The sequence below is a fragment of the Onychomys torridus genome, chromosome 20 (genome assembly GCF_903995425.1).
Source record: "Onychomys torridus chromosome 20, mOncTor1.1, whole genome shotgun sequence".
Taxonomy (NCBI): domain Eukaryota; kingdom Metazoa; phylum Chordata; class Mammalia; order Rodentia; family Cricetidae; genus Onychomys; species Onychomys torridus.
This window is the reverse complement of record NC_050462.1, coordinates 14,365,242-14,388,525: the sequence shown is the minus strand read 5'-3', so window position 1 is coordinate 14,388,525 and position 23,284 is coordinate 14,365,242. Positions and strand designations below refer to the sequence as shown.

Below are 23,284 nucleotides of genomic sequence, written 5' to 3'. Positions count from 1 at the left end.
AGAAGAGGAAGATGGCGTTTGTTCCCTCTGTCTCCTGTTCATTCCTCCTTGCCTGGGCCCGTTCCACACCTACAGAGCCCCCTGGGCTCCTTGTTTGCCCTGGTATAGAATAAAAAGAGAGAACCAGAACTCTTGGGGACACTTCAAACGGAACGCGTTTTCTCCACTGTTATGTGTGTGAGCGCCAGTAAATAACTCCCTATTCACTCACACCCAGTCAAGCAACAGGAATTCTAACTTAGCAGGTCACACGAAAACAAAGTCCACACAAATCAAAAGGACATGAAAATAGTGTTACTATTTAAAGTCTTCAGATTGCCTTCAGATTTGCAAGGCAAATACCCGTCCCTATTGTATGACAAAAGGAGTTGGAACACAGAGCTGCTTTCATGGACACTTTTCTCAATCGGTTCCTCAATAAGTGATTTTCCTCTCTGCATCCTGTACCATGGAGTTGTTGAAGGCTAATTACAGCGACGCACTCGAAAGTGCAGGTCTAGCTGGCACCTATGTATTACCTGGGAGGCTGGGGTCTGGGATCAAGCTGCAGCTGGCCATCTGGAGCATCATAGGGCTCTTCTACTTCATACAAGTTTGCATCCGTGTCCTCCACGCTGCTGGAATTCTGCCACCCCAACTCTGGAGTTTTCCCTCCGGCCAAAACGAAGGGCAGATTTTCATACTCTGGGATCTCCTCATAATGGCGTACATTTTCATACTCTGGCACACAGTCACCTGTACTGGACTTGTAGGACACCGGACAGGAGGAGTTCCTAGAGAGCAGCTGGTCGTCCAAAGACTCAGCTCTGTGACCATTAGCTGCACTGGTCTGGCCCCAAGACTTCACCTTCTGAGCGTCCAGGCTGCAGTTTTCTGCAGAATATGCCTTGATGGGTTTACTTCTCTTCTCGTCTCCTGCCCCCAAACCTTGCCCATCCCTTCCAAGCCCTTTCGGCTCTCTACTGAGCTGATGACCTGTAGTGACGTCCCCATGTTGGCAACTTTTCGACCTAAATTTCTGAAAGTCGCTCTTTATGAGGCCAATGGACAGTTTCACGTTAATCAACTTCTTAAAAGAAGTTTTCTTCGGGGGTTCTTTGCAAGGTTTATCGCACCTGTCCATATCCACAGCAGACAAGGACTTTGCTCTTGGCTTGGTTAGGGAAATAGAAGGCTCATTATTTAAGGATAAAGTGACACGCTTCAAGGATTCTGGGCTCCCTGAAAAAGGTAAAATAGGATGAGGTAACTTCCACACTGGCTTTTCAGAAGTCGGGTTGGGCTTATCAAAGGAGGATGGTGACATACCGTGGTTTGAGGGACCCACATGTTGAAGGTGATTGCTTTGTAGACCTTTCTCTGAATTTGTTTCTTTACTTGTCGAATAAGAATTTTTTTCTACAAGTTCCTCAGAAGCAGCCTTCTTAAGCACCCCTGCAGCAGGCAAGCTGTGTCTCTGGGGTTTTTTGGGAACAATTTTAGGTTCCTTTTGTAATTGAGGAACAGACAATTCCACGTGACAGGTAGTTGGCAGTTGTTCAGTGCAGGGTAATTTGACTTGCTTAGGCAAGCTCAAGGACTGAGCTTCGCAGTGTAGAAAACTAGTCTCTTTGTCCACAGCAGGTAACCTTCCAGAACCACGGTCTGCTGTGCTGTCAGAACTCAAAGTCGAATCTGCACCTTGAGAAGGTGCCACTTTTTCCAAAGAAGACGTTTCGTGACGCACGGCTTTCCGTGAGCTGACAGGGTCCTGTCTGTCACTCTTGGAGTCCCCAGGCAACACCCTTTGATCCGCTGGCTTCACTTTGTCCACTTGTCCCTGGTTACACAAAACATCCTGCTGCAGAACACTGACTTTATTGTTCTTCCAACTATCTTCAGGGAGACAAGAAGAGCCATTGTCTGAATCCTCTGGCCCTTCGCTACTTTCACTAGGAGTGTCTACGAACTTCTGGCGAAGCAGACGAGCGGCGCGTGTCTTTCTGGGCTTGGGTGTTGGAAACTTGGAGGTATACGGTAATAAGTGAATTTCTAAAGGACCAAGATCTGTGACCCCTGTCTTCTCACTAGTTCCATCTGAAGACATCTTTGTGTCCTCTAGTTCACAGGAATGGAAGTGGCTACCGCTCTTGCCAGCTTGACAAGTCTCGAGGTTGTGAGATTCATCCCTAGGGAGCTGTGGGTGGCAGCTGGGATGAGCAGGAACGTTTTCCAAGCTGGACAGGTTAGGGGACAGATCTGCAAATTCAATTCTGATCTGTCTGCTGCAGCAAGAGCCGCCGTTCATGCCTGCGCTGTTTGGAGATCTGTGCTTCCTCGGGGAACTACAGGGTGATTGCTGTTGTGTTAAGACCTCTCTGAGCTTCTCCTCTAAGATGCCTGCCTTTAAAATCACGCTACTCTGGCTCCGGCCCTTTGCACCACTTGAGGAAGAATCCCACCCATTCCTCCTCTTTGCAGTTAAAGAGGACTCCCCGTTCTGACTATTCTCTATATTTTCTTTCATTCCCAGAGGCTCTAGAACAAGCTGCTTTGCACACAGACTTTCTCCATTCCCAGGTTCACGAATACACCCAGAACTGCAGGAACACGTTGGGAAAATATAATCACCGTGTGGATCCCCGACATCTTGGCAATTACACTTGGTGCTTTCGGGTAATTCTGGCTCCTGCTCCTCCAGGTTCACAGGGAGTTTCTTGGAGGGTGACTGCTTGATGTCTTCAGCAACTGAGTTTGCCAGGGCTTTTGGTTTTGGTGCGATGGCCGGTTTGGTTTTCTTTGTCAACCGTGGAACACTAGCATTTACGATGTCCGGTTTAGGTGCAATGGGAGGGGGAGGTGGCCTGTTATTTGTCCCCACTAACTTTGGCTTGGGAGCCAGTGGTGGCTTCTTAAGCTCTAGAAAGGAAAATATAATAATGAAGACACAAGAGGATATAAAACGACAAAACATTTTCCTGTTTTTATTTGTGTTCTATAACAAGATCTTCCTATGCAACCCTGTCTGGCTTGGTATCTACAACATAGCTCGGGCTGGTCTCAAACTCACAGTCATACCTAATGCCTTTCTAATGCTAAGATTACGGGCATGCTCTGCTATGCCTGTTGAATAAAATTTACACATACACACACACACACACACACACACACACACACACACACGACCTTTCATTTTACTAGGCAGATTATATTATTTTATAGAGTCAACATTACTCTTGAAAATTCCTGAAATTGTCCTTAAGTTCTAGTGTGACACAACTTTGGACAGACTATACATTTCTTAGTTAACCCACTACTGATTTTCCTCTAACTTTGACATTAATTCATTGGCTTTTATTTAGTGACTCTATATAGTGTCTTCAGCTCATCTACTGGGTATTAAGAGTTTCCTACAGTATGCAACTCTCTAAGTTTCTCACATAAATCAGTACCACTGTTCAGTGACAAGATCTGTGTATTGGCCTGTTATAAAGAATGTCTACCTGATAAAACCCCCAAAACATTCTGAAAAATTAATGTGGAAACCAGACATTTTCTACCCTAAAAAAAATCTGAAAGTAAACTCACTGGTATTAATTGAGGTTCATAATAAGGCTGGTATTTCTCTGTTCAAGGATCAATTGGGAGTTTCATGATATTTCTTCATAGAGCTCTGTCACATGCCCAGGCCTGGCTCAGGATCAAACAATTGGAGAGTATCTGAACATACAATCTGTACATCTGTATTGCTTTCATTTCCCATGGGTGACTGATTATGTCTTTTATCCTTCACCAGTAAGCACTATGTGTTTGCTGTTTCTGAGCAAGGGTCTCATTATGCAAGCCAGGCGGGTCTCAGACTCACATCATTCTTCTTTTAGTGTCCTGGGAATTACGACCTGGACCATCAAGCCCAGCATTAAAGGATGCCCACAAGTTCTGGTGTAGCAATTCTTCCTCACCACTGCACGTCAAGTATTTCATCAACACCTATTACACAATGCTGCATTTGTGCAGGCCGGATCTTATTCTACATGAACTTGATGACAGCTTTACACAAAGGACCAAAACGAGGGAGCTTAGAAGATGACTCTGTGGCTAAGAGTGCTTTCAGTTCAATCATGAGGGGCAGAGTTCGATTCCAGCACCCACATGAAGGCAGTCACAACAACCTGTAACTAACTCCAGCTCAAACGGATTATGACACCCTCTTCTGGCCTCCACAGGCACTGCACTCACATCTGAACATACACCCAAAGGGACACACACATAAACAAACAAAACCAATTATTTTTTAAAGACCTAATAAATCTAAAAATGATACACAGAAACTATATTTCTTTTAAGTTCCTATAGGAACTTCTACTTGTCAATCATACTTCCCTGAGAGGACTTGAGTTCAAACACATTTCATCTTATACTTCTTAAGTTAGTTTTTCAACAGAATCTAATACTTAATTTAAAAAATTTATTTATAAAACAATCTCAAAATATATGCTGCACAGGACTGTTCGACATTGTTTCATTTACTTGCACACAGAGAAGCTTTGATATTTCATTTGTGCTGATTTTCTTCTCAACAAAGGAAATTAGTCATAACACTTGGAAAAATATTACATGGAACTGAGTAAAATGGGAGAAGAAAAGCAGGGTGCTCTACTTCCTTTCCTGAGCAAGAAGGGATTTCTCAAACTTTGGTATTATAAGCACAGCCAAGATTTTACAACAGATGCCTCATCAAACTCAATTCCTAGGTACAAGGTTATCATAAGGCAGGTAATGAATTTTCAAAATAATACAAATCCCCAAAGCAGTCAATTTTCAGTTAGCTGTTCTATACACACATTATTAGCCTGAGGTTTGGTTCTTGTGGTTTTTGGCAATGCAGAAATAGTATATTAAATTAAATTCCCATCCATCAAGTCAAATCTTAAGGGAAACTATGACTGCCTGAGGACTTGTCCCAATCTCACTTCTTATTCAATAAAACCTGACAGACTGTCACACTGATTTCATTTCTGTCATTCTTAAAACGTCCTAGGTCTGGGATTTTTCAGAGAATTAAAAATAGGAGTTTTCACAAGACAAAATTAGTTCTGGAGAGCAGTTACTACAATGTTCTTCACATTTCTGATCTGTACACTTAAAAATAGTGAAGACAGCTCAGCATAGTGGTGTCTGCCTGCAATCCCAGGCCTTGCTCTGGTGCATGCCTTTATTCCCAGCACTTGGGAGGCAGAGGCAGGCAGATCTCTGAGTTCAAGGCCAACCTGGTCTACAGAGTGAGTTCCAGGACGACCAGGGCTATACAGAGAAACCCTGTCTCAAAAAGCCTAAATAAACAAACAATAAATAAATAAAGAAGGGAGGAAGATAGAGTTCATCTAATCAATCTTTTACTTTCTGACCTTAGAATCTAGTCAGAAAGTTCGAGGTCATTTAATCAAGTCATTTTGCTTTTCATTGAAAACATTTTATTACCATTTATTTTGTTGTTATTGTCTTGCTATGTATCCCCCAGGCTGACTTCAAACTCTCAGTCCTCCAGCTCAGCCTCCCAAAAGCATTTTATTATTTGCTGGTACCAATTTTAGCCCTTCCTTCCATCCTAAATGTTAATACTCTGATCCCAACCATTGGGGCTGCCCTGTGTCCTGACTTAGAAGCCTCTTCTCAAGGAAAAACTCCGCCCCTTCCAGGAGGTGTGCACCCCTTGACACCCCACTTTCTTTCCTATCTTCTCTTTGTCTCTCTATTATAATAAACATTTCCGCATGGATGTAGCCTCTGGGCTGTGAATGTCCACCCACTGACCTGCTGCCATGCCCTCATGGAGTGGGTCGCCCACCAGTCTGCGGCTGCATCTGCCCAGCAAGCCAGCATGGTTCCCGGCATTCGCAGGATACCCTCAGGAGTCCCACCCACACAATAATTCTAACACTATTGCCTCACCCGCCCTAAATCATAGTTAATCTCTAGTAGCAATTTCTTTTGTAGGAATTTAGCAGAATCATTGTATGGGGAAGATATGGGAAAGAAGGACTGGTTTTTTAGAAGTACTTCAACCTTGAAGAATCCTTGTAGAAAAGAGAGGTTGTTTCCTGTGATCTATAATAGAATTGTTTTGCTGAAAGGGCTTTGCAGCCATCCCGTGACTTTGGTCACGCCTGAGGCTGTTGTATTATTGTGTATGACACATGATACATAATAAAGGCCTAGAGTCACAGAGGTATGTGATGTTCTCCTTCAGGAAGATGTGTGAATTAAGATTAGGGACCATGGTATGAAGAAATACTCTGTGTAATAATCAATAAATCTCCCTTTGTACGGCTGTTTGGGGTTCAGTCCATCAGAAGAGGCTGGACCTTCCTGCTGCCACATAGGCCTTACAATTTCATCTTGGAGTGCCTTCTTTCTTCAACCGACCAACGCTACACAATGCACCCCCAGCAAATTCCAGTCCTTTCTTTGAGTCTGCTTGCAAGAGACAAATTCCTGTTCTCTCTTCATGTCACAGAAAGCAAGGTAAGTGCATATGAGCCAAGGCCGACTCCCAGGAAACACAGCACAGCATTATGTTCTAAAGCCTGTAATGCATGCATACTCATTAACTAACTGTGAACTTGGGCTTACTAAGGTTAGTTACCTGTGTGTTCAAGTGGAAGAAGTCAATAATATAACTCAAAGAGTCCAGCTTATTTGTGGTCTTATTCATCGTGTTCCCAGCGCTGAATAGGGGACTGAGAATGGACAGCTGCCACACATAGCCCACTTAATGTGTCTTCTGTGACAGAAAATTTATTAACTTCAATATGCAAATGGTGTGCTGAAGGCTACTGAGATGGCTCAGTGGTTAAGAGTACAGTGAATATTGTTTTTATAGAAGACCTGAGTTCAGTTCCCAGCACCCAGTGAACAGGGCAGGGATTAGGGGATGGAGAGGGTTGGGTTCTACAGTTGACTGTAACTCCAGTTCTAGGGGAATCCAACAACCTCTTTTGAACTCTGTTGGCAACTGTGTTCATACATGCACAAACCTCTACCCACCACACACACACACACTTCAAAACAAATCTTAAAAAAAGATGTTTTGAAAAGGGAGCAGTGGGGCTGGAGAGATGGCTCAGAGGTTAAGAGCACTGCTTTGTTCTTCCAGAGGTCCTGAGTTCAATTCCCAGCATCCACATGATGGCTAATAACCATCTATAATAAGGTCTGCTGCCCTCTTCTGGTCTGCAGGTGTACATGCATACAGAAGGCTGTATACATAATAAATAAATCTTTAAAAAAAAAAAAAGAGTAGAAAAGTGATGTCTTAAAAAAAAAAAAAGAAAAGAAAAGGGAGCAGGATGAACTTTGATAGGATTATTGTATAATCCCTTAATGACTAATAGGAACAAGTCACAAGTACAGCAATATACAAAAATCTTTCCTTACAATTATTTCTTTTTTAGTTTTTGGAGATAGGCTTTGCAGTGTAGCCCTGCATATCCGTGAACTGCAGTCTTCCTGGCTCGCCCTCTCTTACCATGTCAGCTTCATTAGTGTGTGTGTGTGGGGGGGGGGTGTAAATATATTCCATAGCATGCATGTGTTAGACGACAACTTTCATTGTGTGGGTCCCAGGAATCAAACTCAGGTCATGAAGCTTGGCAGCAAGAGCCTAACCCACTGAGCCATCTCACTGGCCCTCATTATTTTTAATGGCTCTATTCTAAAACAAACATGGCTAAAAACAACACCAACGAGACCTTATATTGTGATCTACTCCAATGTGAATGAAATCAGTACTCCAAGTTTGGAAATGGATCCCGCACCTCTGGATCTTGACACTGTGTTAACAATCAGACCCAAATGCTTCTTTGGAGCAGTGCAGCAAATCTTTTATTTACACAGCTGTTTGGCTCCAGGGGCGTCTAAGGTAGAAAAGCATTTCTACCATTTCACTGTTCTAAACAGACTCGTCATCTGTTACACACAGGTGGGCTTGGCTCATGCGCACACTTACTCTCTTGGCTATTACAATAGTCCAAATGCAAAGGAGCACAGGCATTAATGAAATAGTGAAATGTATATACACACAATGATGGAAGATAGATGATAGGTAGGTAGGTAGGTAGATGAATGGATGGATGGATGGGATAGACAGACCGTCTATCTCCTTTTTATTCATATACTACTTAGAATACTTCCAAACTCTCTTTTATGAGCTCACTCTTTAATAGCTACAGAAAAAAAATAAAATAAAATAATGTGAGCTCTTCTTCAGGGCACATATGACTCCAATGCTGTACAACAGCCCCTAATCTTAAATAAGGCCAACCTTCCCAAGTACACTGGAATAGATTAAAAACACTCTGTACTCCATGAGTAACTTTCCCCCCAGGTTTAATAAACTTCATTGTTCTGACCCACATACACATAGCTTGTGAGGACAACGTATATGTAACTATGTCACAGAGGGGTGGAAAAACCCCTCAGTCTTCTTCCACATCCTCTAGACATAACAAAAACTTATAATAAATCTCATCAGATGGATGAGCAAAAAAGTAGTTAATGTTTCTTAGCAAGCAATGCTTAAAAAAAAAAAAAAAAACTAACTCAGCTAGACACAGGAAGTCTCTCTCTTTTAAATACCACAAAAATGCTGTGGATTTCCTTAATTGTAAAGTTGATAAGTATAAAAATAGTTTGCCTTATTCCAGCAAAATTCAAATGAAAACAATCATAAACATCCAGATTTGACATTTTAAGTAATAAATTTTTAAATGTTTATTTGAACGTAAATCAATTATACTAACTCAGCAATTTAAATAAAGTTGAATGAGGACGAGGCACAGAAAGTTAGGCTAAAAAACAATCCACAGTATAAGTGGAACCCCCCTCTAAATTAAAAAAAAAAAAGAAAGAAAGAAACGTTTGTAAATGACTCTAATAGTGCATGATGATCACATGAATGAATTCACATAACATCAAAGAGAAAATGTCTACATTTTCTATCTACCGTGAATTCTTCAGCCCCTTGCTTTCTTATTGCTCCTAATTTCTTCTTGCTTGTTTAATGAAAGCTGACTATGCCTAGCAGTGACTATTCCAAGGCTTTAGAAATACAAATCAGAACATTTGACAGTTTCAAGTTGCAGGAATTTTAAACAAACGCCAAAGCAAGCAAAGAAAATTTAATCTGATACTTCAGTGCTTATTCTAGACGTAACTGAAGTGACGCCTTAAAACTATTTTACTACAGAATTCCTCATCGAAGTCTCTTCGAATGTGGATAAAGACGTTTTCAAAATATTCCATACCTTATTAAATTCTGATTTTAAGAATAAGCTACGTAACGTCACTTGGCCTCTTCAATCTGGGAAATAAAAACTGCCCCTTAAGAATGTTTCTCCATACAATGACCAGAAATGCTTCAATTTACACAAAGGTAAGCGGAGGCTTTGTCATTTGGGTGAGTGGGAAGGAGGCAGACAGAAAATAAGTCTTTGTTTACACTGTCGAGGTTCGAATAGGGATAAAACAAAGTTAAGAAAAGGTGAGGATGAGAAAAAGGGGGTGGGGTTTTGTTTATTTGACTGGGGGGTTGCTTATTGGTTTTGGGGGGTTGTTTTTTTGTCTTTTTGCTATCTAATAGTGCACTTTACAACTCGGGTCATAGGACTCAAACCATCAGGGTCTGACCAGCTCTGTTTAAACTTCCTTACACATGCGAAGAGTTTCAATCCATAAAGACTGGGTTTTTTAAAGCAATCCAGGCTAGCAGAGGAATTAGTTCAACTCTGGAAAACTGTCCTAGTTTAGAATAACCGACTCCTCCGCATCCGACTCCAAGCTTCCCGCACCGCGCACAGGCGACCTCGCCTAAGTCCGCCCGGGAGCAAGCGCCGCGTCGCCGTCGCTTCACCTGGGTTCAAAGAGGGGGAGATCCCGGGTTGGGGAGACCCCGCGACGGGCGCGAGGCGACCGGCGCCAGCCCCGCAGCGGCCGGCCGCGGGGAGGTGGAAGACAGCGGGAGCCCGAGCCCGCCGGCGCCGGCAGCAACTTCCCAGCCCGGAGCGAGCGCGGCCACTTACCGGCGGCAGAAGTCATGACTGCCCCGCGCCGCTCACGCCCTCAGTCCATGGCTCCCGGTCGGTCCACACGCCCCGGAGTTCCAGCAGGCGAGAAAACTCCTCCGCAGCGCCCACATTCCGTCCCGCACCCTCACAAAGGACGGACGCCCCGGCTCCCCGCGACCCTCCCGCGTCCCCGGGGCGCTAGCGGCCGCCGACAGGACGACGAGCACGAGCGCCGCTCCGCCGCTCCGCCGCGGGACGACCGCCGGGGCGCGCGCACGGGGGCCGAGCTCACAGCGGCATCGCGGACGCGCGCCCCTCCTTAAATCCGAAGGGGTGGGGGGGAAATCCGCGCTCCGGGCGCCCCCTGGTAGTCCCAGAATGTAAAAGGCAGACAAAAGCCATCGCTTTCTCCAATAGGAGCCCAGGAACACCCGCCCGCTCCCGCCCCTCCAGCCGACACGCTCTCCCTCTGCTCCAATCAGCAGCTCGGAAGGTGGGGGCGTGCGCCGCGAAGCATGCGGGGAGTTGTAGTTTTCAGCGCTCCCCCAGAGGTGGGCAGGAGCAGAAGCCTGGGTTGCTGCCTGCCCTCCTTCCTTCATTTCCCATCGTGCTGAGGCGGGTGGTATGGCGGAGAAGGATGACACCGGAGTTTGACGAAGAGGTGGTTTTTGAGGTGAGGGGAAAATGGCGGGGAGCGTGGACCGCCTTTGTTGAAGACGGACGAGAGGAAAAGCGAGGAGGCAAAGCGATTCGGATGAGGAGGGATCGGGCGGCGCGCGCCTGCGGGCCCGGGTCCCCCATCCCTCGCTCTTTCGGGGCCTACTGGCTGCAGCCGCCTGACAGGTGTAGCCCGCGGGGTCCTGTCGTGGCTGGCCGATGCCCCAGGCTCAACCAGAATCCCCAGACCTTGCACTGTTGGCCGGCCCTTGCGAGCCCGGTTCTACCCTTACCCGATGGCTGCACCGCCCGGGACTGCGCCTCGCTGGGGCGGGGCCGAAACGTGCCCGGTACTCTCTATACTACTTAACCTGCTCCCTTTCAAGCCTTGGTTTTTTTGCGGGTCTGCCTCCAGGAGCGCCTCCGGTTATCATCATCATAGGCATCATCAAGGCGTGGCCTTTGGAATGCGGGCAGCAGGTGCCAGCTTCCTATCTGGGGTTACGATCAGTTAAAGATTGTGAGACCTGTGGCCAACGGTGAGGGCTCTGGCGTCTCAGCACCTAGGGTTCCATTCTTTTGTCCTTGCTGTTGCGCTAGGTGTAGCCAGTTCTGAATCGAAGCTCGTCTGGTCTGGATGTGAATGCTTTTGTGTAGGACTATTTTAGGATGTCTCTGCCATCTTGAATTTAAAAAATAAAGTCTAGTGTTTTTAATGCCATTTTTTCCAACAGACAGGTCAGAACCCACACCCTGGAATGGGAATGTAGGTACTGAATATGTATGCCTTACTTTCCCTCAGCCAACTAGATTTTAGGAAATTAAGACAAGAAAGAGAAAAGAAATCCCCCGTGCTGTACAATGGGAGAGTGAGGCATGGTATAGAATGTGAAATGTTGACATATGTACTAACTGTCAATGGAAGGCTCATTTTGGAAACTGTTGTCTGTTCTTAGCACTTTAAAAAACTATACCCAGCAAATGATACCCTTGAGAAATCGTCAACCATGAATGAAATTAGAAAGATGGATGGGAGAAAATGTACTACAAGAAAAGGATTCTGAGTATGCCAAGGATAGGGGTTGGGTGACAATATTTAATGTGCAGTTTGAGGGGCCGGAGTGTGGTGAGGTGCCATATAAAATGATTTTATGTGGCTATGATATCTAAGTGGGAAATACGATTATTTTGCTATAATGAAGGGTCTAGGTATAAGGACTTCAATAGAGAAAACAAAAGCATACACCTTGGAAATCAGAAAAAAAATAATAAAATAATGACTTGGACAGTCATTTCTAATAAAAAAAAATTGAGGGAATGGCTACAAAGTGAATATGGGGAGATAAAAGAGAGTCAAAAGTTGGTGGGTGAAAAGTGCTCAGTGGTAGAGCACTTGCCTATAAGCGCAAGGCCCTGGGTTTGATCCTCAGCTCCAAAAACAAAGAGAGAGTTACAAACAGTTGTGACCCACCATGTGGGTGCTGGGAATAGAACCCAGGTCCTCTGCAAGGAGAATCAGTGCTCTTAATCACTGCATGATCTCTCCAGCCCCTTCATGAATTATCCATCTATTACTTTGCCATTATGCTATCTGTAGACTTACTTTTCCAGCCTCCTGGTTAATGTTTTTGATCGTTGTCACACACACAAGATAGTAACATGAGGAATGTGCTCATACTAAGAGTGTACAAATTGGTGGGTGGTCAACTAATCAATGGAACATCGCTGACTGACACCAGTGTCTCTGCTTTCTGCTGTTTTAATGTTTCGACTCCCCACCCCAAAGGTAACAGCTGTTCAGAACAGTAATACCTAGCCTAGGTCAGTTTCATCTGCTCTTACTGTCTATACACTGTGTAGTTCTTTTTGTGCCTCTTTTTTTTCCCCTTCTGGCTTTGTGAGAATCATTCATATAATTACATAGGCATTTTATTTTGACGCAGTATGTCTTGTGACGATGTGGCTCTTTTTAATCAGGTCTTCTGAGGATGTGCGTTGGGTAGTTTCTGCTTTGAAATTATTGTAAATAGTGTTAGAATCTTTCAGTGTGTGTTTTTGTTAAGCATGTTTCTGTTAGGCATATACTTAGAAGTGGAGATTCTGGATTATAGAAAATGCATATATTTGTCTTACATAGGTATTGTCAAACATCATTCCATAACAGTTGTCCAAATTCCTGTCAGCAGTGCTTAAGAGGTGTCATTGCGCCACATTCCTTACTGGCACACTTTCAAACATTGTATAGGTCTGGTAGATGTATTATTAGTATTTCTGTGTGGATTTCTGTATCTTGGATATGGAACTGAAGATGCCTGATGATGTGTTTAATGGCCAGTGTGTTTTCCATTGGTTCTCGCTTACTATTAAAGGGAATATATATATATATATATATATATATATATATATATATATATATATATATATATATATATATATATATATATATTACAAGTCCTTAATTCTATATCTACCCCTCATCCCTTAGGCTGTATGTGGCTTCTGCCCATTTTTTGAAATAAAATTTATTACATTTCTGTGTGTGTCTGTGTGCACGCATGGAGGTCGGAAGACAGCTTGCCGGAGTTGATTCTCTACTTCCACCATGTAGGCCCTCGGAATCAAACTCAGACCGTCAAACTTGGCAGCAAGTACCTTTGCCCACTGAACCATCTCAGCCACAGCCTCTGCACGCTCAATAGCTTCTTTCAAAGAGCAGACTCTCCTAAGTTCATTAAAATCCACTTAATCTTTTTTTCTCTTATAGTCAATGCTCTAAGGAAATATTTGCATTCCCTAAAAATCACGACAATGCTTTCTCTGAAAGTTTTATTTGGCCCTTTGCAATTGATCTGCCACGTTTTCCACATATGGCTATGTGGTTGGCCTGGCACCATCCCTTCCCCCATTAAAATGTGTTGTTTTTGTTCTAAATCAAAGCACTATTTTATCTTATTGAGACAGGCCTCACTGTGTAGCCCTGCCTGGCCTTGGAGCTCACTATGTAGACCAGTCTGGTTCAGACCTATAGAGATGGTGTCTTTGCCTCCTTGAATGCTGGGGTTGAAGGTGTGCAACACCACATCTGGCCCTTTTTAAAGGGCCACTCTTTTTTAAAGTCTCACTGGGTAAGCTAGGCTTTCCCCAAAGACTTGTGATCCTCCTGCCTCAGCCTCCACAATGGATTCCAGTCATGTGCTATATCACCACTGGGTAAGTTTTTGCTTTTTTTCCCCCTTGTGTCATATGATTCTCTTTATTATGCCTTTGGCTGTTCTTGACTCACTGTTCCATATGACTTCTAAAATGATGAGCCTAGGAATTTCAGTTTTTAACACACCCAGTGAGAAATTTGCTTGCTATTACATTGTCTGTAGATTAGTTTGGGGATATCTGACATCTTTGTCATCCAAAACACTCATTGCCTGCCTGTTGTTTTTGTTTCTTCATATTGAACCAAGAACATTGTACATGTTAAGCATATTCTCTCCCACCCAGTTGTATCCTCAGCTTCCTTAAAAGAGTCAGGCAGCCTCCCATCTCTTGGTGTCCTAGTACTGATTTGGAAAATTGAGGATTATCTCTTCCTTGAAACTATAGCTAAATTGGCCCTTTAAAGATAGTCATTTGCCCAAAAGGAGAGTGAATATAATCTATCAGTCTGTTTTATAGTTATAATATTGTATTTTGACTCTCTTTGAGAGGTATTATAATAGAAAGGTATGCGCTCTAAAGCAGGAGGTCCTATTCCAGCTATTTACTAGTTAATGTGGCTTTGAGCAAGTTGCCTATCTAGGCTTCAAGTCTCTCCACAGTGTATGGAAATAGTAAAATCTACTTCAGAGAGCAGTCTTGAATAGTAAATGACCAACTCTGCAATTGCTTAGATTAGGACCTGTTGCATTATAAGCATTCAGCAGGCATTATTAAAATCTTTTAGCAAATTGTCCTATATTTAGGTCAATACTTTCTCCCCTTTTGTTATTTTGAGGTGGGGTTTCATATGTGTAGCCAGGTTGGTCTTGAACTGGTGGTATTCATCCTGCCAAGATTGCCTGTGTGTATTACCACACCCAGCTGTCTGTCTGTTTTGAGAGAGGGTCTCACAGTGAAGCCCTGGCTGGCCTACATGTTGCTATATAGCCCAGGCTGGCTTCAAACTCATAGAGATCTGTCTCTCTGCCTCTCTCCCAAGTGCTGTAATTTAAAGGCATATACCACCATGACCAGCCAGCATTTCTTTTTAGGAGTAGTTCCTTAATTTTCAGTCTCATTTAGGAGACTAAACTAGTTGGAACTTACTATATGCAATGACTATTTATATATTTTTATATTTCATAGATTAGAGTTTCAACTAATTCAAAAATTAGTTATTGGTTTTGTTTGATCAGCTTAATATAGTTTATAATCTTTAATTGTTTTTTTTAAATTATAGATTTTATGGAAAGTATTATGTATTTTATGCCTTTGTGTTTATTTGGCTGCTTTTTCCCCCTAGCTTCATGAGGTAAAACCTTGAATTTTGAAAATAACTTAGAAGACTATAAATTTTCCTATGAGTACTGCATTGCCTGTATTTCATGAACTGTGATGTGTAGTTTGCCTCACAGTTTTGTGATTACCATCTTGATCTCTTCTTCAACTCATGAGCTAGGTTAGTACTGGTTAAGGGATTTGTGTCATTGGTGATTATTTTTCCCTGTGTCTCTCAGACTTGTGATTCTAACCCTAACTGTTGTGGACCATATCACCTGTATTCCTTTCCCATCTCCATTCCAGTTGGGTTCAGCTAGGATACTGGAGGAAGCAGTACCTGGCTACATTCCTCCACTTAAAGCTAAACATTTACAGGGATTACCTTCTCTTTTAACTTGAACTTTGACAGGATTCCAGATGCACGTTCCCATAGCTTCTGTGTTTATGGAACATCATAACTCCCTGTCAAACAAAACCAATAACCCATTTTTTGAGCAGTCTTATCTGAAAAGCTCCAACTCTTAACCTATAGAATGTAAAAAAGAGAAAGCACAAATTAACATTGTATGTAATCGGCTCTCATTAGTTTAGGTTGATAATCCTGTCAGCTGCTGCTGTGGCCTCACTGCTGCTTCTTCATGGTTGCCACTGCAGTGAGAGGAGACAGTAATCTTCAACAGGAGACAGTAATCGAGAGTAATAAATGCTTGCCAGTCATCAGAAAATCTGCCACCATTGGGCTACCGCACAGAAATCCAAAATAGCAGAAAGGACAAACCTTGAAAGAAGATTCATTCCCTTGTTATTAGTCCATATGTTACCGGCCCATGGCGTCTGGAGTCTGTAGAATTCTGTGAAGTATCGCCTTCTCACCAAACATGATCTGTTGGCTCATAACTATGACTTTTAAAGAAGTCTAACAGACTAGTGGGTAGGCTTTTGTCTCCTCTTAACTAGTTACAAGTATTTGATTTTGGATCATCTGGGCTTTTTACAATTACAGGGTCACCTCTTTGGATGCCATAAAAGTGTTGGCTAGGATGTTTTGCAAACACGGTATGCAAATTTTGAATTGCAGACTTCACTGATGGTCCAAAACACATGACAGCACCACCAAGCACAATGAGCTATGCACCCATACATACATGAATACATAGCCAACAAGTTGAAAGGCTTTTCCCAGAAGACCCAAAGAATGGTTCAATGTTGACTCAGCCACCGCTGGTCATAGGTCTGTTCTACAGTCTGTTCTACTTTAAGAATAGTTGCAAGGTCTCCAAGAAAAACAAATCCAAAGCAGGTCTCAAACCATATGTTACCCATGATTGTGGGATTCCTCAGACCCCAGACACTACCAAGAGGTTCCTCCCCCAGGACTCAGGTAGGCCAGGCTCACCCAGGGTGTGCACAGTCCCTAGTTGAACTCTCCTGAGCAGAGAACTTGCCGGCTATGATTTGACTCTCTCTCAGCCAGTGCATTGTATTCAGGCTTTGCTCATTAGCCCTGTCTATAGATCTTAGTGCTCTATCAGTGTGAAACCACATTCCCAGAAAAGCAAAGCTACACATATGCTAAACATACTACAAGGCCAACTGACTGATTGCAGAGAGCTAGAGTCATTCACATTGGGAGCCAAATTTATCCCGGGCTGTCTTTGGCCCTCTAAATAACCATTTATTGCCCACCTTTTCTGTGTGTCACAACATCCTTGTGATTATTAGATAAATCCTTTTGGACTGTTTGAACATACCCCTAGCTTCGACCAACTTAAAGGCTAAGAATGTCATCAGATAGTATCTGAGGCCAGTAACAGATCAGGACCAAGAACCTTGATTTAGAATACTCATTATTCTGTTACTGTAAGAGCTTCATGAGATTGTGGGACCATAGTGTCTGGGGTAACCTGGATCTGTGTTCTCCTACCACCATTACTGGTATTTGGTTCCACAACAAATTACCTCTTTTGTATGTATTTCTGTGTCTGTTTATGTGATGTATGTGTATCTGCAAACATTCCTGTGCATTGGTGCAGGTGTGCACATGCCACAACATGCATGTGGTGGTCAGAGTACAAATGGGATGTAGGTTCTTACCTTCCACCTTGTTTGAGACAAGAGTATCTTGTTCAGTACTGTGGATGCCAGGCTAGCGAGCCCATGAGCTTCAGGAGAGCCTGTCTTTCCTTCCATCTCTCCACCTCTTAAATTACAGTCATGAGCAACTATGCCTGCTTTATATGGATTCTCAGGATTTGAACTTGTGTCCTTGGGCTTGTGTGAGGTTGCTTTACCCACTGAGCCATCTTCCCAGCCCCAGAATAAATGATCTTTCAGTCCCTTTGAAGTGAGAGCTGTTTTGCATCTGTATCAGCCATAGACCCTAGTGGAGAAAGCAGAAGCCTATCTATCCCACAAAAGCAGAAAGGAATTTGGTGTTAAAAATCAAATTGGTGGATAGCGTATTGTTAAAAAGTACAGAGTAGGCTCTGTCACAGTTGCTGTCCTCATACAGCCAAGAATTCCTGGGCATAAAGAGGAAAAACCCAGCATGGTGGCACAAGCCTACAACACCCAGTTCTGGGGACTCTGACACAGGGGGATTGCAAGTTTTGAGACCAGCCTGAACTTTGTAGTGAAACCCTGTCTCAAAAAAAGCCAAGACAGGGAGAGAATGTAGGCCCTGCTTTCCTTCCACCTTCCAGATCTCTGACAGCTACACCCCACTGGGGAATTCTAATCTGTATCCACAAGTTTAACTGCAAGGCTGGCGAGTGTCAGGTACAGCAGCTTACCTGTGTCTATAATACAAGAGATGCAGGGGAATATGAGAGGAGCCGTGGAGGCAGTAAGCCAGACTACTACATCTGCTGAGACCCAGCCTCTCCTTCCCTGAGAAAGCTCGTCGTCGTCGTGGTTTTTTGTGTATTTGGTGTAGTACTGTGCACTCTAATGATTTTCTCAGAGTCAGAAGTCTAGCTCATACATATCACAGACTTTGAGAGGCTCATATCACATTAAATTTTAAAAGGTTTTGTTTTGGAAAGTATCCCAAGAATAGCCAGCCCTTTTTAACGCTTAAGATCTCTTTTTAAGATTAGTCTTGTTATTTTTAAATTATGTGTATATGTGTGGTATGGACTTGTATGTAGGGACAGAAGCATTGAATCCCCTAGGAGCTGGAGGTGTAAGTGGTTGTGAGCCCCTGATGGTGTTGGGGACTAAACCTGGATCATTTAGAGGGACAGTGAACTGTTAACCCGCGCCGCCTCTCCACCCTCTTCTTAGGTGTCTTTGGTGAATTTCCTGAATTATTTGTTAGTTTGACTGTGTTTTCGGTCATTCCAGGGCTCAGCTTTGAGTCCTCATGATCCGAGGGATGATATAGAAGAGACACTGAAGAAGGAAGCAGAGGATTCCCGGGCCTGCTTCCCAGTCCCACCCTAGGATCTGAGCACCATCAGTTCATCAGGGCTAGATTCCTGTGTATCTCCACAGTTAATACCTAACAGCGGAGCCTGATGACTCCTTCAGATTTCTTTTTTGAGGGGGAGAGGGGGCAGGGTCTCACTGTGTAGTCCTGGCTGGCCTTGTAGACCAGGCTGGTCCTAAACCCACAAAGATCTGCCTCCCTCTGCCTCCCATTTACTGAGATTAAAGGCATGAGCCACCATGCCCAGACTTAAGATTGTTTATTTTAATCCGCACCTTCTACCAGCCATTCTACCTCTAAGGGCAGAGAATGTGGGGGCTCTCTCTGCCTACCCTAAGGACAGTCTTTAGCCACTCAGTGGCAAAACAGCAGCAGAACCTGAATTAGAAGCTACCGTGGTAGAGCACTGGCTTGGCATACGTAGGCCCTGTTCAGTCCTCGGTACCAGAAAGGAAAAGGGAAGATAGTTAGGAAATGATGGGCAAGGATAGTACCTGACAGAAATAAGATGTAAACTAGACACTGAGACACCAAGACGGCTCTTACTGCATCACTGAGGCATTTTGAGAGATGATATTCCCTACTCCACTTAGAAATGCATTAACGTTCTGATTTTAGTCTTCTTAATTTCTCACTTCTTTCTTTCGAGGCAGGATTTTACTATATAGCCTAAGCTGCCCTTCTTGACCTCACTGTATAGCCCAGGCTGGCCTTCAACTTGAGATCCTCCTCTCTCAGCCTCCCAAATTCTGGGTTTACAGGGGTGCACCCCAATACCTGGCTCATGTTTTTATACAGTAACTTAATTGCAGAAAGTTTGAATGATTCCATTCACTAGTAAACCTTGCTACTCCTAGATAGGAAAACACATGAAAATAAGATCTTTACTCCCAAAAGACCTGGGTTAGCCCAGGCTGTCCTTAAGCCTGGGATCCTCTGGCCTCAGCCTCCTGAGTGCTCAGGTTACTGGTGTGCTCCATCATGCCAGGCTTGAGGAACCTATGGTATTTCCATCAAACTTTGGCTCTTGGTAACCTAATTCTCTAGTTGACACTTTACTATCAAAAGCTTTTGGTGTTCGCTGAATTTCTTCCTTTTTTCCTTTCTTCTTGACTGAAAAGCCCCTTTTCATGTTTTAATCTGTTTCTCACCTACATCTTTTATACTTCACGTAGACTGTAAGAGGTTAGCCCTTCCCTGGCGGTGCATTCACCTGTGCCCTTTTTGCCCAGGGCAGTAACTCAGCTAAGTCAATGAAAACGAAGTAGATGACTCTCATAAACATCTCCCTGCATTGCAAATGGTTTGAGATCATTTGAAAATCCCTCTCTTACTTGAGTAAATCTCTTTCAGCATATTTTTAAAAAGCTTTTATCCTTCTTTAAAGAACAAACGGCATTGTGCAAAGTGTTATTGTGAATTCTTTCCTACTTACATTATTGATTTGAGTAATGACTAATGGAAGGAAGTGCATGGGCATGGGCATGGGTGGCATTTGCTGTTTTGTTGATGGAGTTTGCTATCTGGAATAAGTGTATGTAACCAATGTTTTCTTAAATTGGGTCTTTTGTTTCGGTTTATAGAACAAAAAGCTCTAAATCCTGTTATTTTAAAAAAAAAAAATCTACTTCTAAGTAATAGCTGAGAAGCATGGCAACATTGCTACATTTACCACTGTAATAAAAGACTCTCATCGGTCTTAAGTCACAACCCAATGTCACAAAGGTAGACCACTAGAACTCGATAGATCAAAAGAAACTACATATTTAATATGAATTCTAAAAATTAGTGTTGGAGAGCAAGGCTATCTTTTCCCCATTTGCTTCTGTGATTTTTGAATCCATTACATATACTCTGGCCTCGAGTAGAGACTTAGTGATTTATTTTTAAAATTTAGACATTTGAAAAAAGTCATCAGATTTTTATGTTTTGTGATTCTATCGATACAACCAACGGCCCCATGAATGTTACACAAACACTTTTGTACTCAGCCGCACCCGGCCATCTTCTATATTTGTATTGCATTTAACTGAAGTCTCCTGGTCTGGACTGTGATGCACGCACTGTTTGCTCTCTGGGTTTTGTTTTTACAAGGGCTCGTTCTACACTGCCCATGCTGGCCTCACATTCATGCTTCAAGAGATCCACCTGCCTCAGGTGCTGAGACTGTAGGCATGGGACACCACTCCTGTCTTTGCCTACATTACTTTTAGGACAACGCTGGTACTTGATGCACTTATTTTAAAATTGTTATGTAAAGCATTGTCGAAAGACTGCGTTGGGAGACTGACTTCCATTCCGTAGCGGTAAGATTCTGAATGAATCCCTTAGTTTCTGGTGCTGTCCCCCAGTTACAGGAATATCATCCTTCATGTCAGGTGACTCCTTAGGACGGAACATTTCCCACCTCTGCAGATGCTAAGTGATCTGAGGCTGCCTGGTGGACGGAATGGTGAGATTGGAAACACATCAGTTAGGAACTACAAGAAGAGAATCCACTCATGCTCAATGCTCAATGTATGTTCAAGTTGGAACCCCTGACTTAGTGCTAGTTTTCTCTGGTGTTGTACCAACTGTCCTCCCCCCCACCCAAGTTCCCAGCAGTTAATATTGTCTTAAGGATTTAGGAGGAAGAGGTCCAAGCTACAAGGAGTGTATTAGTCTTTTGTCTCTGGACTTTTTGAGTGTCCATTGAGACTCCATGGTGCTAGACCCACCACGGATTAGCAAACCAAAGTGCCCACTATCTTTAATTTGAAATAAGATATTTGAAGACATCCTGTATTTAAGTATGCATTACAATCAATGTAGCTGATAGAATATAGCCATCTATATCTTATTAGGAGAAATCATCCTGGCCGATCCACAACCTTTAATTTCATATAATTTAAGACCTTTATTGAAAACAAACTTTCTACATCAGTATATCCTGCTTTGCTTTGCTGTTTACTTATTTATTTACTTGTTTGTTTATTTGTTTATTAGTTTTAATGGCAGGCTATCTTTGAGGACTTGGAACTCCTGACCCTCCTCTGGCCTCCTCCACTCACGAAGTGCTGAGATTATAGGCATGCACCCCCATCCTTAGTGTCTGAGACTTTCTAAGAAAAGGAATAATCATTTTGAGAGAAAGGTTTCTTTAATATCTTTAAGAACCACAGAGTAGGCTTAAGAACCTCACAGAGGGCTGATAAGATGACTCATCAGGTAGACACTGGCTGCTGTGCGTGATGACCTGAGTTTGACCCCACATGCCAGAAGGAGGATGGACTCCCAAAGGTGGTCTTCTGACCTCCATATACACACCATGGCACTCACATGCCCACCCGCCACCCCCACTCCGTAGATAAATAAAAGTAATAACCGCAAAGAATCTCCTTTGTGCTGTGTTTTACTTTATTTTACTTAAGTTTTGGTTGTGTGTGATTGCGTTCATTTTTCAGATTTGGAGTAGGCAAAGGAAAGAGAAAATGAAGTTGTCATCTCTTACCATCCGAACTTCCTTTTCCTATTATTTGCACGCTCTTCTCACACAACATTATGTCAAATGTGTTTGACCTTCTGGCTTTTTTTAAAAAGAAAGATCAGCTGAAAATGATAGCTACAACACCTCCCCACTTAATTAGATTTCTAAAAGTATAGAAGCTCCATAGCATCAAGGCCAGGGAAGACTCAGTCCACCCCACCTTGGCTAGCATCTCTCTTAGTTAAGAACGATTCACTGTTAATCTTTGTTCTTACTTGGTTGAATCTGTAAGCTGCAGAAGTCAGTTTTCCCCTTCTTGATGAGTTTGTTTGATATCCCCCCCCCCCAGCCGAGGAGCGAACCCAGGGACTTGTGCTTGCTAGGCAAGCAAGCGCTCTACCCCTGAGCTAAATCCCCAACCCCACTATTTTGTTCTTTGATTTAGAGAGAACATTTACATTGTGTACAGAACTGAAAACTACTCCTTTCAAAACTTTTGCTCATAGCACCTCATGTAAGATTAATTGAATGATATTCATTTCAGTGAAAATTTTTAGAAGCCAGCAGCCAGGAAGATGTCTGATTCTAGGTCTTACCTGCTCTATGGTGTATTCACAAACTTTTAAATGTACACTGGTGTCCTTTGAAGGTATCTTCAACCCCACTCCCCCCATTACCTTCTGTTGTTGCCGAGTAACAGTAGCATTGATGAAATGGTGGCCAGGTTTTTTCAAAGCAAAGCTTCTGATAGAAAAATGCTTAGTAATGACAGACACGCCCTCCAGCCCAGTGGCCATTTTGTACTGTAGCTCTGGAAACAAGTGGGAATCCTCAGAGCACAAGTCTGCATCAGATATGGACAAGAGGCAGTAAATCTTCCACCAAGGAAGCTGGGGAGCTGGAAACCATGCTGTCTGTGAGTCGTTCAGCTGGACTGTGTTTTATGGGCCCTTTTAATATTTTTAAAATTTGCATTAGATTTTGTCTCTGTTGAGGTTATGGAGCAATTAAATGCCTTGATTTAGGGCTTTTGGAATAAGTGGTATTTTAGAAGTTGTGCTAAAATATGTAAGCTCCAACAAATATTTCCTATTTTATATTTTAATCTTTCAGGGTTCTAGCCTGTGATACTTCCCAGTGCTAAGAGTGGGAAGGCAGTGAGTAGTTCATTTTAGATTCTATTTATAAGTCTTTACTAGGTTAAAGACAAGCAAA

General features: G+C 43.0%; 2 protein-coding genes across 2 annotated transcripts in view; one reads left to right on the top strand and one right to left on the bottom strand.

Moving 5' to 3' along the window:
* Fgd6 (FYVE, RhoGEF and PH domain containing 6) overlaps positions 1-10,313 on the bottom strand; it is a 121,174-nt gene extending 110,861 nt beyond the window's left edge. The window contains exons 1-2 of the mRNA XM_036169862.1: positions 10,059-10,313; positions 519-2,898 (exon numbers count right to left, since the gene is read on the bottom strand). Coding sequence (XP_036025755.1) covers positions 519-2,898; positions 10,059-10,074 — 2,396 coding nt within the window. The 5' untranslated portion in view covers positions 10,075-10,313. The remainder of the gene's footprint in view (positions 1-518; positions 2,899-10,058) is intronic.
* Positions 10,314-10,576: 263 nt separating this feature from the next.
* Positions 10,577-23,284, top strand: part of Vezt (vezatin, adherens junctions transmembrane protein) — a 63,410-nt gene continuing 50,702 nt past the window's right edge. Inside the window, 1 exon segment of the mRNA XM_036170199.1 lies at positions 10,577-10,716. Coding sequence (XP_036026092.1) covers positions 10,681-10,716 — 36 coding nt within the window. The 5' untranslated portion in view covers positions 10,577-10,680.